This window comes from Crocuta crocuta, unplaced genomic scaffold (genome assembly GCF_008692635.1).
Source record: "Crocuta crocuta isolate KB4526 unplaced genomic scaffold, BGI_CrCroc_1.0 scaffold139, whole genome shotgun sequence".
NCBI lineage: Eukaryota > Metazoa > Chordata > Mammalia > Carnivora > Hyaenidae > Crocuta > Crocuta crocuta.
Genome location: NW_027533258.1, coordinates 81,257 through 95,306, shown reverse-complemented (window position 1 = coordinate 95,306; position 14,050 = coordinate 81,257). Strand labels below are relative to the sequence as shown.

General features: G+C 57.6%; 1 protein-coding gene across 1 annotated transcript; it reads left to right on the top strand.

The window, feature by feature from the left end:
- Window positions 1-3,710: 3,710 nt before the first annotated feature.
- On the top strand, window positions 3,711-5,417 carry KCNJ12 (potassium inwardly rectifying channel subfamily J member 12). Its single transcript, XM_077746726.1, has one exon. The coding sequence runs from the start codon at window positions 3,726-3,728 to the stop codon at window positions 5,013-5,015; it is 1,290 nt and encodes a 429-aa protein (XP_077602852.1). The 5' UTR covers window positions 3,711-3,725; the 3' UTR covers window positions 5,016-5,417.
- Window positions 5,418-14,050: the final 8,633 nt, after the last annotated feature.

Genomic DNA, 14,050 nt, shown 5'->3' with positions numbered 1-14,050 from the left:
AGCCCAGGCCCTGTCGCCTTCTGAACAGCCTGGTGGCCTGGAGCCTGTGTCTGCAGACGCTGTGCCCAGCAGGGAAGTGGGCTCAGGAGACAACAGAGTTGGGGACAGCTTCCCCATCTCTCAGAGGTATCTGGGCCAGTGCTGTCCACTGCTTCTTCTGTGCCTGCTGGACTTGCCTCACTCCCTGCCTGCGGCGCTGAAGTCACCTCATCTCGCTCAGGTAGCACAGCCATTGCCTCTCTCCTGTCCCCCTCGCCTGGGATCCCCACTGGCCAAGCTGGGTGTCTGCCCAGAGCAGTCCCAACGGTTGTCCCTACTGCCTCATCTAAACCCACGAGTGACTTTGTGTGCTAGGACAAGGCTCAGCCTCAGCTCTTGAATCTGGGAAATGGGGAGCTGGCCTCTTTGCTTGCTAAGGCCTCTTCCAGCAAACCAAGTCTAATTCCATTTCTTATCTGGTCTAACTATCAGCATCCATTGAGCAAGAGCCAAACAGGCCTGCATATCCTTGGTTGAGGATAGTGTCCCACAGTTCTGAAAGCAAGTCTTTAAAGACCATAGACTGCGTGACCTTCTTGCCACACCTGTGTTTGTCTGCGTAGAGTGTCCTTGGGAGGTTTGGCAAGCTCGTGGTGCTGAGTTTTCTATTCATGGGTCGTCTTCTGGGTCTTTCTTTGCAGTGCTGTATGCACCAAGAGCCTGGGAGGAACTCCCCACACCCCTAGCATCAGACACACCCACATACACACACACACATGTGCATATACACACACATGCATACATGGTGCATACACACACACACATGCATATATACACACGCATATACACACCCGCATGCATACACACACAAACACACACACATGGACCCACTCGCATACACACCCAGCAGAATGGGGCTGTGGGAAGCTGAGGACTGGACTGATAACCTGCAGCTCTAACTCTATCTCTAATCCTTAGTTTCTGAGTGACTTTGCTCAGAGTCTGTTTCCAGCTGAGAAACAGGGGAGCGGGGTGTGAACATGACCTCGTTGATTTTATCCGTGTGGTTTTAGGAGGAACAGCAATAGAAGAGGGGGTTCCCAAGCCTGTGTGACACACTGGGTGGGTCCCAAGTGCACTGCGGCACCCTCCCCTGCCTGGGCACTGCTGGCCAGTGTGAGGCTGCCTGGCTGGTGGGGCAGCGTGCCAGGCTGGGCTCTCTGGCCTTTGATTCTTCCGATTCTGTCCCTTGCAGGCCTTGAGCCACTCAGAGCCCCAGTTGAAGCAACCATGACCCGTTGGGCATCCCTCCAGGCCTCCAGGCCACCTAAACCTGCCCCCTGCGATCTGGTGGCCTCCTGCCAGCATCTAAGTACCCCGAGCCTGGCCACCTCTGCCTGGAGGGTCCAGGAACCTGGGACTGAGCCATCTTCTCGGCGTAGTCCCCAGGATGCCCACAGTCACCGGCTCCCTGCCTCCTGGGCTGGGCGGAAGCAGCATCCACCATTTCAGCCTCAGGCCCCAGCTCCTCAGACCCATGGTGAGGTGGTCAGCTGCAGCGGCTATGAGGGGAGGCTGACGGTGTGACAAGAGGCCCCCGTGGAGCCTAGAGTCCTCCATGGCATGAGACCTTGCGTTAGACAGAGCCTAATCACCTCTCTTGCTTTTTGGCTGTGTGGCTATGGGGAAGTCACTTAACCTCTCTGAATCTCCATTCCAAGTAAAAGTAATGCTAGTAGCCATCTTCTTGAGTTTGGGAGAGGATGACCTAAGACCATTTGCTGATTAGCCTGGCCTGCTATCTCTGTGGCGTGAGGCAGTGAGAGACGAGACTGTCATACACGTGTCAGCCTCAGGGATCCAGAAGCACCTGACCTCTGCGACACACCCCAAGACGGGTGTGCAGCCTGGCAGGTCATGTGAGCACCTCCCGCACCTGTCTCCCAGGGCTTTGAAGCAGAGGTCAGATGTCATGCTCCCCCCAAGAGTCTGGCTGCCCTTGGTCACACAGACTGGGGCTGAATGCCAGTGTTGCCTCCTCCTGGCTGTGTCACTTCCTATTTCCGGGTCTCTGGTGGGTGCCCGGCCACCTGCCTCTCTGCTTCTGGCCTGGCTGTCTGGGGACCTTCTTATCTGGGGCCTCATTGTCTTCTGGGCATTTGAGGGCTCCCAGCCTTGTCCAGCACTGACCTCCTGGTGTGGCCAGGTGGGGATTAGGGGTGAGGGCGGAGGAATACACCTGACTCCTCAGAGCCTCGGCCAGGCTGCCCAGGGTTCTGCCCCTCCTTCCAGCCCAGCCCCACTGAGCCAGGCTGGGAGCCTGAGCACTTACAGCCCCGATGCTAATGGCCAGATGGCCTTAGTGCCTGCAGGGCTAGGCAGCATCGTGGCCTCCGGCTGGCAGATGCCTCAGCCTGGCACCGACAGGCCAGCCCAGAGCCAGTGGAGCACTGGGGGAGGGGCAGCCACCAGCCCGTATGCCTGGGGGCTGAGTGAGTGCTACTGGCCACAAGAGCAGTGTCTGTCCGGCCACAGGCAGTGTGCTGCGGGCCACGCCCTGAGACCACTTGGTGTGCATGAGTGCGTGCATCCATGTCTGCGACAAGCCAGCCAAGTGGTCGCCTGAGTGGGCCCAGGAGAGTGATGCTTCTGAGTGCTCCCTGTGTGCTGTCATTTGGAGCTGAGAAAGGCAGGGGTAGGGAAGGCCCCCGGGCTGGGGTCAGTCAGTGGCCTCTCTGGGCACTGACCTCATGGACCCCTTCCTCACTACTGCCGGGGACACAGATGGTGTGGAGTATGGGTGCTGAGAACGGGTGCCTCAGGGCAGAGCCCATGAGCATAGGGAGGGCGTCCTCAGGGCCAGGCTGTGTTCTAGGCCCCAGGCATGAGACAGCGGCGAGCCAAACCGCACACTCACCGTGGTCAGGTCTCCAGGAATCTCATGGTGGGAATGGCTGCACCATGCATGTCATTGCTATTGCTACTACCACCATTATTAGACCCGAAGTCGGTGCTTTGGGCTTACAGTGAGGACCTGGGCAAGGTCTCCCGAGGGTGCAGGAAGACCTCTGGAGATGCTCCTGTGGCATTGACGCCAAGGACCGAAGGAGGTGAGGTGGTGGGAGGATGTCTGGGAGGAATGTCCAGGACAGGCTCAGGGAAGAACAGGGCAGCTGTGGGCTGCAGCAGGGTGAGCAAAGCGGACGCGGGAGGTGAGGCCCAAGAGGTCCCGGGATCTGCTCACACAGGCTTTGCAAGTGCCCACAGGGACTCTGGCTTTGAGCAGAGGACAGACGGGCGCCCCCCGCGGCTGCCTCTGGACTGAGGTTGGGGCGGGAGCACCAAGGTTGGCGAGGTGGCCGCCGTGCTGGGCCAGGTGGGTGACAATGAGGACTCAGGCCACAACGATGGGAGAAGACGTAGGATCCTAAATATATTTTGAAAGCAGAGCCTTTGGGGTGGGACTGAGATGAGGTGATGATGAATCCAAAGTTGATGGCCAGAGCTCCTGGGAGGACGGAGTGTCACTTTTCTAAGCCGAGGAAGATAAGGAGCTGGTTAGGAGGGAAAACGGTGGGTGACTTAGGGCGACAACGTCTGCCGGCCAGTGTGAGGATCTGGGTGGGGGTGGAAGCAGGGGCCGGTGTGGCCTGTTCCGCCAACCGTGCTGTCTTCCCATTGCAGGAGCCACCCCACCCGGAGCCGGCCTGGGGGCGAGCCAGGGCCCCCCCACCCCCATTCCCGGGATGACCTCAGCCGGCAGGGCCAACCCCTACAGTATCGTGTCATCAGAGGAGGACGGGCTGCACCTGGTCACCATGTCAGGTGCCAACGGCTTCGGCAACGGCAAGGTGCACACGCGGCGCAGGTGCCGAAACCGCTTCGTCAAGAAGAACGGCCAGTGCAACATTGAGTTCGCCAACATGGATGAGAAGTCGCAGCGCTACCTGGCCGACATGTTCACCACGTGCGTGGACATCCGCTGGCGCTACATGCTGCTCATCTTCTCACTGGCCTTCCTCGCCTCCTGGCTGCTGTTTGGTGTCATCTTCTGGGTCATCGCCGTGGCCCACGGCGACCTGGAGCCAGCCGAGGGCCGCGGCCGCACACCCTGCGTGATGCAGGTACACGGCTTCATGGCAGCCTTTCTCTTCTCCATCGAGACGCAGACCACCATCGGGTATGGGCTGCGCTGTGTGACAGAGGAGTGCCCCGTGGCCGTCTTCATGGTGGTGGCGCAGTCCATCGTGGGCTGCATCATCGACTCCTTCATGATCGGCGCCATCATGGCCAAGATGGCACGGCCCAAGAAGCGGGCGCAGACACTGCTGTTCAGTCACAATGCCGTGGTGGCCCTGCGTGACGGCAAGCTCTGCCTCATGTGGCGTGTGGGCAACCTGCGTAAAAGCCACATCGTGGAGGCCCACGTGCGGGCCCAGCTCATCAAGCCAAGGGTCACGGAGGAGGGCGAGTACATCCCGCTGGACCAGATCGACATTGACGTTGGCTTTGACAAGGGCCTCGACCGAATCTTCCTCGTGTCACCCATCACCATCCTGCATGAGATTGACGAGGCCAGCCCACTGTTTGGTATCAGCCGGCAGGACCTGGAGACGGATGACTTCGAGATCGTGGTCATCCTGGAGGGCATGGTGGAGGCCACGGCCATGACCACGCAGGCCCGCAGTTCCTACCTTGCCAACGAGATCCTGTGGGGCCACCGCTTCGAGCCTGTGCTCTTTGAGGAGAAGAACCAGTACAAGATCGACTACTCCCACTTCCATAAGACCTATGAGGTGCCCTCCACACCCCGCTGCAGCGCCAAGGACCTGGCAGAGAACAAATTCCTGCTCCCCAGTGCCAACTCCTTCTGTTACGAGAACGAGCTGGCCTTCCTGAGCCGCGATGAGGAGGATGAGGCAGATGGAGACCAGGATGGCCGCAGCCCCCAGGTCCGGCATGACTTTGACAGACCCCAGGCCGGTGGTTGTGGAGGCCTCGATCAGCGGCCCTACAGACGGGAGTCAGAGATCTGAGCCACCGTCGGCCAACTTGCAGTATCCACCCCGCCAGGGAGAGGCCCGGCATCCAGCAAGGGCCCCGGGTTTGAGCAGAACGGGCCAGGTGCCCCGGTCGCAGACTCAGTAGCGTTTTAGATGTTTTATGTTTCTTCACAGTGGCCTGGTAAGGTTGGCGGGAGAGTGGGCGGCCAGTGGGCTGCCCCTGGCCTCAGAGGCCGGAGCAGGTGCAGGGACAGGGAGGTGGCCTTGTGGGGTCCAGTCCAGGAGCCAGAGGCTTCTGCCGGAGGCTAGAACTGCAGCCTGCCCGGAAAACGGCTCAACAGCCACCCAGCCTCTATGGGCAAAGGCTGGCAGGCTGCAGGGCGCCTCGCTGGTTTTTAACCTAGGGAGAAGCACCAATTTTGGCTTTCTCAACCTTAGCTTGAGTAAGACTGTTTACAAAAAAAAAAAAAAAAAAAATGAACATGTGATCGAAAAAAATTTACTTTGTGGGGGTCGTAAGAAAGGACAGTTAGAATTCCACTGGTCTGCTGAGATGGAAGCAGCTAGATGGCAGCTCCACGAGGTTCCCCGAGGCTGAGCAGGCCTCTCCTCTGTGAAGGCGGCTGTGTGCCAGGCGGCGCGCCCGCAGGGGCGGGTGCGGTGCTCACCCGTGGTCTCTCCGCTCACGGGTGCATCAGATGCTGTTTGTGATAGAAAACCAAGACCATGTTAACAATCACAATAAAAGCTTTCCAGTGTCATAGAGGTGGGGGTAGGGGCTGGGAAAAAACTAGTTTGAGCTTTTTGAGTTTGACTTTTGTACCTTAGAGGTGCGTCTCAGGGCTGGATGTGGGCTCTGCCTGCTGCGGAGGGTCCGCTCTCCCCCCACCCACCAGATTTCCGTTTTACTTCTCTCTCCTTTTCTGCCCAGTAGCCTCCACCCCTTCCACAGTGAGGGACACTTGGAGTAGATGGCTCCGTGGGAAGGGAGCCCAGGTTCACAGATGACAAGGAAGCAGATCAGCCCCATTCCCACGGGATCCCAGTGAGTCGTGCCTTAGAGACCCGGGGGGGCCAGCTCCAGTTGCTTCTGTTTTTATCAGACTCACCCGTCCTCCCAGCCACCCCTGTCTCCACCGTGAAGTCCCCACCAGGCTATCTGTCTGCAGAGGCTGGGCCGGCCTGGCGCTCTCTGCGCACAGGTGAGCCCAGTTGGGTCCCAGCCAGACTGTGCTCTGCGGCTGAACGGCAGAGGAATCATCGTAGAAAAGGTGTGGCACCATCAGCAGAGATGACAGGGGTGGCACATGCATCCAGGCTCCCTCGTCAGGAAGAAGTTTGGAACTTTGGGCTCTGTTGGCCCAGAGCAGGCCCCTGGACCAGGGGCTGCCCAGTGTGGCCTTGCTCTTGGCAGAGGACACAGAAGGCAGGAATGGAGCTGGGGCCCTTCCCAGGACAGCTGAGAATGTTGTCCTCCCAAATAACCAGGCCTGGAAGGAAGTCCTTAATTCGAAAGCCCGTGTGTGTCTCCCCAGCCTGCCTGTCTAGACCACGCCAATCTGTGTCCCCAAGACAGCTAGGCACCAAGGACTCCGGCCCAAGTGGGGAAACTGAGGTAGAGTGCAAGGTCAGCTGGTGAGTGGGTGGGTCCAGGGAGGCAGGGAGAGGCCCTTGCCTCTCCCTCCTCCAGCCCCCAGGGAAGTTGGAGACCTGGCCAGCCGTCAGGAGCCTTGGAGGGTCTGGGCACGAGCTGTCGCTGCCCACCCGTAGACACTCTGGGCTCGTGCCCTGATGTATGCCTGACTCCCAGCACCCTGGCCTAGCCTCAGGCCCCACCCGAGTTTCTGGCTGGGATGATTCAGTCCATGGACACCTCTCTTTCCTCTCAGGATCTGCTGGAAGGGCCTCAGCTCCTTCCCAGCCCAAGGCCCGGCTTCCAGAGCTGACTTTCTCCATTTGAGCCCTGGGGGGCAAGGGTGGAGTTGATGTGTGAGGGCTTACCTGCCCACCCCCATCCAAATTGTCAGGCTGAGCCAGGGTGGGACGAGGGGGCCCCGTCACTCGGGGCTGGCATAGGAGCCTGCATTCGGCTCTGCCCAGCAGCTGGAGATCCTTCCGGGCCGGCTGGGCCAGGCTTCACTCCCACCATCCGGAACAGGGCCCCAAGGCCCCAGCCCCCTCGGCTTGGTGCACCTCCTGTCGGGCCTGCCCGCCTCCCAGGCTCACACTAGATGGTTCAGCCCCAGACCCTGCGGGAGAGCAGCCCTGATCTGCCTTTCATCTCTCACCAAAGGCAGACTCCACGTTTTCAAACTCTTCTGCCCTCTTTTTTTTTTCTTCCCTATATTTATTTATTTATTTATTGCTTGTGCTAAAGACCAAAATAGTCTCCCTCTTTAGTGCACTTGAAACGGGAGGGTGGATGGGAGGAGCCATGTGTGTGCAGAGCAAGGATTACGTGGTCCCTGGGGAGTGTGTGCCAGGGTGTGTGTGTGTGTGTGTGTGTGTGTGTGTGTGTGTGTTTACCCATGTTTGTGCATGTGTGTGGTGTGTGGAGAGCACGTTAACCCTCTGAGTGTCCCACATGCCATGCATGGTATGTGTGCCGAGCACAGGTGAGTGGGGAGTGTTTGTGCGCGTGTGTTTGCAGTCTGTGTGCCGGGCTGGTGTGTGTCCTAGTCCAGTCCCTCTCTTGCCTTCCCAGGCACTGAGACCTCCATGGAGTTTCTTGGCAGCCTGAACTAGGAGGTGTGGGGGTTGAAGTTGGCCAAGAACGTGGCCCCTGACGCCTTCGTGCCTGAGACACTGAGCTGCTTGTGTGGGAAAGAGGCCATGCTGGCACTGTGCGCGTGAGTGTGAGTGTGTGAGCACCAGGTGTGGGGATTGACGTGGGCAGTCATCTCATCTCATGTCTGTTCAAGCAATTGTGTGCAGCTATGGCTTTGCCTGCGTGCATGAGTGTGCGAGTTCCCCCCGTCCGTGGGTGTGTTGTACGGGTGTGTGCACACGACAATCTCCATACGTGTGTGAATCTGGGCTGATGATATACATACGTGGTATGTACGTGTGTCTGTGTAGACACACACACAGAGCCATGTGTATATTTACCCATAGGTGTGTTTGTGGGTGTGCGTTTTACACGCGGGCATTGGTTTAACTGTTTGCCAGTCTCCCCAGCCTGGGGAGGATGCCGCTCCAGGTGCTGGCACAGCTGAACCCAATAGTCCTGCGGGCCCATCGCCCCAATTGTGTGCATATGAGAATGTGTGGAATGTGCGTGTCAGAGGCTCTGTGGACCCGGACGCGAGGCAGTGTCTTCGTGTGTGTGAGAGTACACGGCCTCGAAGGCTGGCATATATGTGTGTGCCTTTGTCCCAGCGAAGCCATGTGCGCAGGTGGTGCATTTGCTGGCAGCTGGGCCAGGCTCTGTGAGCAGGGCTGGCACCTGCCTGCTGAGGGCAGCATGTGTGGGCATGTGTGAGCAAGTGCAGGTCCCAGGGGTGTGTGCACACGGATGTCAGTGGAAATGGTGTGTCTGTGCACGCTCTCGTGCGTGCTGCTAGGAACATGCTGGCCGCCCCCCCGTGCCCCGCTGGTGCTGTGCTGCCCCGTGCCCGCCTGCCTGAGGGTCCCGGCAGGGGCCAGGGAGGGCGGGAGCGGGGCCTGATGGGAAGGAGGCCCCTGCACAGGGGTGTCTGCCCTGCGTGAGGTCATAGAATGTCAAATCTATTTTAAATGGTGAAACTGGAGAATTTTCATGTTATTTTCAATACATAGCGGTATCTAAAGACATAGGCCACGAGACTAGACCACATTAAATGCATTTTGATCTCTTTGAGTGCCACCGTGTGGAGATATGTCTTTGAAAACCCCTGCCTGGCATTCCTGTGCTCCCTCAGCCCTGTGTCCTGGGGCGATGGGGCTCCCCAGGGGCCTTGGGGACAGGCGGGCGGGGGTCACGGTAGGAGCTCTGGGAGAAAGGACAGAACACAACCCGCTTGCAGACCCCAGCGTGCTCTTCCAGCTGGCACACACACCCTCATCTCCTGTGCCCGCACACCCTCTCCTACACGGGCCCCTGAGGACACACCACCCACTCAGACCGGTTGTCACACTTCCCCAGCCACATGACCTTGGGCCACTGCTTTGTCCTCCCTGGGCTCACACCTCCCCACTTCTCATTCCTTCTGCAGAGATTTGATGAGCGCGTCCACACGCAGGCATGTGCTGGGTGCAGGGGAGCAGTAGCTCTTTCCTGGGACTCGGGCGTTGGGGGGCCCAGCAAGACAGCAGCCCTGGTTCTCACCACTGTACAGGAGAGGAACCCCTACTCCAGCCTGGCGCGGTGACAGGGAGGACAGGGAGTGGTGTCCTCCTTGGGGGGGCTGGGACGATGTGGGGCAGAGGGCAGAGACAAGTGCGGCCAGCAGGGGGAGCAGGAAGACCAGCAAGGCCCATTTGGGGGAAAGACTGTTATCTGTACAGGGCTCAGTCTCTGGGATTTCCGTGGCCGTCGAGCAGAGGGCCCACAGCGAGAGAATGCTGTCCTTTGCCCAAACTGGTTCCATGGCTGGAGGACTCCACATTAGTGAAGGACCCCAGGGACCTTCACTCTGTGGGATTCAGATGAAGACTCCAGACCACAAGGTAGGAGGCCCAGGTAGTGGTGACATGCAGTGATGAAGGACAGTGGGAGGGGTCGGGGGCAGGACATGAGGCTTCTTGGAGGTTGTTCCCTGGGGTTGAACCTGGAGAGAGGGAGACCCTGAAAGTGGTTGGCTTGATCTGGAGGTGGGGTTGCAGCTCCCGTATCCTAGCCCTGGAGCCCTCCTGGGTACTCCAGTACCGGAATCTAAGCCAGTTGGGGCCAGCGAGTCATGGTCTCCCCGGGCTCCCCAAGTGCTCGTTCCCACAGACAGGTATGGGGCCCCAGTCAGCGCTGGATAAATATTTATTGTCCCAACTTCGCGGCGCTGAAGGCCAGGAGTCTTGAGATGCCCGCTGTCCTGGCTATGACCCTTGGTCAGACCCCAAGCCACTCCTTTGCTTGGTGACCTATATTGAACCTTTCCCCCTGTGGCCCCAGTCTCCCTGTCTATAAAAAAGAGGTGTTCATAATCATTGCTAGCTCTCACACTTGTTGGAAAGATGAGAGGGGGAAAGAGGACCTTTACGTAGCAGATGCTTTGCACACATGCTCTGTACAAGCCCACGAGGTGGGCCAGCACACGTGAAAGGAGCCCGCAGGTCAAGGTTGCAGCAACACCAGGCCTGTGTGTGGCTGAGTCCACAGGCTCCCCCGGCACTTTCCTGCCTCCCCAAGGATGAGATGAATCCAACTCAGGATCTGCTCTTTAAAAGGTAGAACGGCGTGGGGGGTGGGGGGAGTTTCTGCGATGAGTGTTTATTGAGCGCTCACTAACTTGAAGTTTGAGGTCTCTAAGGTGCCAAGTTTACCTGCTTTAGAGAGAATCAGTTCAGGGACATCAAGGGACTTTCAAGGGAGGTTACTTAGCTGAGCTGAAATCTGATCCAGGCCTTGGGTCCCCAAGCCCTCCCTTGGGGCTGGCTTTCATTTCACCCAGACACCACGACCCTCCCATGCACTCAGGACCTTTCCTCTGTCTACCAGTGGCCAGTGCTGGGGTTAGATGCCAGCCAGTGGCAGGGATTGGACAGCCCAGCCGTGGGGCCTACCCTGGACTCTATGTATCTTTCAAAAATCCATCTCCTGCCGTGGAAGGTCCCACCGGCTCAGGAAGGAATCACAAATCAGTTTCCCCTCAGTGTGGAGCGTCAAGATCAAAGCTGTCCGTTTGCTCCTCAGGGATAGTGGGGGCTTCAGATCCCCTATCCCTTACAGTCCACCAGCCATCCCGCACCAGAGTGGCCTTAAAGCCAGAATCAGGCCTTGTAACCCACTTCCTGCAGCCCTCCCTGGCTTCCTGCTACACTGAGAATAAAATCCCAACTCCTTCTCTAGCCCCTGAAGTCCTATTCCATCCTGCCTTGACTTTACCCAGCACATCATCTCCCTTTCCCCATGCCCCTCTGCCCCCGACATCCCGCCTCCTGCTAGTGTTTTAAGAACACTATATTTTCATCTTCACCCCAGGACCTTTTCCCATGATACTCCCTCTGCCCGGAACACTTTCCCCTCAGATCTACCTCCTAATCCTTCCCAATGTCAGAGAGCTCCGTAAAGGTGGGGATTGTCCCCTCTTTGATTCACCCGGGTCTCCAGGGCACGGTGCAATATGTGCCTCGTGTGAGTTTGCCTAATGGATGGTTGGATGGACAGGGTGCACGTCCCACGGGCCTCCCACCCAGAGAGGGGTCTGTGGGTCTCACCAACCTACAATCTCCACTTCTCGCCACCACCCCAGCTTGGACTGAGCGTACCGCACCAAGCAGTAATGTACACAGTGATGCCTGAGTGCTAACAGACACATGCGGGGCGCCGTGGGGAGAAAAGCAAGAGGAGACCACGGTGGGTCCTGCAAGGCAGTGACATTTCCTCTGAGATCTGAGGGATGAGTTGGTCTTTGCCAAGTATGTGAGGAGGGGTTACCAGGCCCTGAGGGGGGAGACAGCACAAGAGGAGGCAAAAGGAAGTGGCTCAGTTTGAGTGGGGTGTGGGGAGGGGCAGGGAAGACCATGCAGGGCCCGTGGAGCCCACGGGACCAGGTCCCCATTCCTAGCCCTCGATCTCTCAGGCCTGTGCCGCAACCTCACGGCATCGACCTCCTAGAACGTCAACCTCTGTAGGGTCCAAACCGTTGTCCCACCTGGTTCACAGCTGTGCCCGGCTCCCAGAGCCGCAAGGCCCGGCACCCACTAGGTGCTCCATCGGCTGAGCAGGTGCTCAGTCTTTGGCTGCTCTCAAAGCTGGGAAAGAGCCACCGAACAAAGAGGCCAGGGGAGCTGCCATTAGCCTTCTCCCCGCATGAGTGAATCTCCTGCTTCGGGTCGTAGGGAGCCGCTGCCCAGAGGCTTTGACCATCTCCCGTGCTGTGTAATCGAATTTGAGAAAATAAAAGTTTGAAAAGTACAACATAAAACACATAGGGTTACATAGGAGACCCATTTCACTGGAATGCCATCGTCAAAACGGGAACAAATAAATTTGTGGTAAGCTGGCGGCTGCGTTTCCTCGCTAACCACCAATGGCCGAGCCCCCCACAATGGCTCCGCTGCTGTCATCTCCCCACGGAGGGGCACAGCCTCACTGCCAGGGGGCCCCACAAAACTGGGGGGCAGGGTCATGCCCTCTATGGTCGCCTGCATCCCAAAAGGAAGAGACTACTTAACTCCTGTTAGTGCTGAAACAACGTGGAGATCTAGAGTTCATATCCAAGTGCACGTGTCCTTCATTTTAACCACGGGCCCTTGAAAGGCTGTGGGCCCTGGGCTCAGACCCCTGTGTTTTGGTGGTTTAGGGACTGGCCTGCTGCTGAGAGGCAGGGCAGGCAAACTCTGTCTGCAAAGGACTTGAGAGTAACTGTTTTAGACTTTGCAGGCCTTGGGGCCTCTCTCCAAGCTGCCGGCTCTGCTGTTGTGATCTGAAAGCAGCCGTGGACAGTATATCCACTGGCCAGTTCCAGTAAAATCCCTTAGTTATTAGAGGGCTGTGTTCCAATAAAACCTCAGTTATGGACACTGAAATTTGAATTTCATGTAATTTTCACTTGACATGAAATATTATTCTTCTTTTGATTCCTTCCCCCATCATTAAAAAACACAATAACCCTCCTAGCTGGAAGGTTGTACAGAAGCGGCTTGTCCCGTGCCTGGGCCTCCCTTTGAGATTCAGCAGGCCTGGGGCCCCGCCCGAAAAGTGCATTTTCTTTTCTTTTCTTTTTATTTTCTTTTCTTCTCCTTTCTTTTCTTTTCTTTTCTTTTTTTTTTTTTTAACATTTATTTATTTTTGAAAGACAGAGAGAGAGAGAGCACTAGTGGGGGAGGGGCAGAGGGAGAGGGAGACACAGAATCCGCAGCAGGCTCCAGGTTCCAAGCTGTCAGCACAGAGCCTGATGCAGGACTCAAACCCATGAACCGTGAGATCATGAGCTACACCAAAGTCAGAAGCTTAACTGACCGAGCCCCCCAGACGCCCCTGAAACGTGCATTTCTGACAAGTCCCCAGGTGAGGGTCTCCTGTTGTGGGTGCTCCGCTTGGAGGACTGCTGCTCCTTGTCCAGGGGCACATCCTGCAACGCCGGGCAGGTTGGAGCCCCGGAGGTATGGGACTTAACCCCCATAACCGAGGCTCTCACCCAAATTCCAGGTGGGAGATAGGTGGCCCTTCATTCCCCACAGAGGTGCCAGGCTGTGCAGCCCCTCTCTGGTGTAGGAGGGGGAAAATTCTTCCTTCTCTCCTCTTAGGTTCTCCAACCGGTACCCTGAAAACTAGATGGACAAAAGACAGAGTAACAGGACAGAGACAGGAGTTTATTAACCTGAGCTGGGCACATATGCAGAGAAGTCAGGGATCAATAACTCCAAAGGGTGCTTATGTAGCACCACAAAAATGTTTTATGGATGAGTAAACTGAGGCTCAAGGGGCAGAAGAATGGGCCAGCATCCTGTCCTGTGGCTCAAGCCAGATTTTTGAGGCCCTTCCCCCACCCCATGCCCCACTCTAGCGCATCACACTGACCTTTTTGGTCTCTAGAATTTGTTTTGAGCCAGATTTCTGGATTTCTGCATGCCACTGCCGCTGCCTGGGCCAGGACCCCATCATCGCTCCTCGGATGAGTGCAGCTATCCCCTCCCAGGCCCACTGAGGTCCTCTTGCTCCTCTTCACCTGGGCAAGGCTTTGGGGTCCCCTGGCTTTGGGACGGGAGGGTCTGGGCTCCCTGACCCCCCTGAATCCACTGAGGTACTGCAGGGATGGTGTTTTGCAGGCAGGGAATTTAGCTGGACAAACCTAGTGCCTGGTTCCAGCCTCCCTGACTCTGCCAGCTGTAGACACTCCCTGGGCCTCAGTTTCCCCATCTGCAATATGACCTACAAGGAATGGTGCTGTATTATGGCCCTGAGTTCTGGGCCAGCTCTGTGGGCCCGG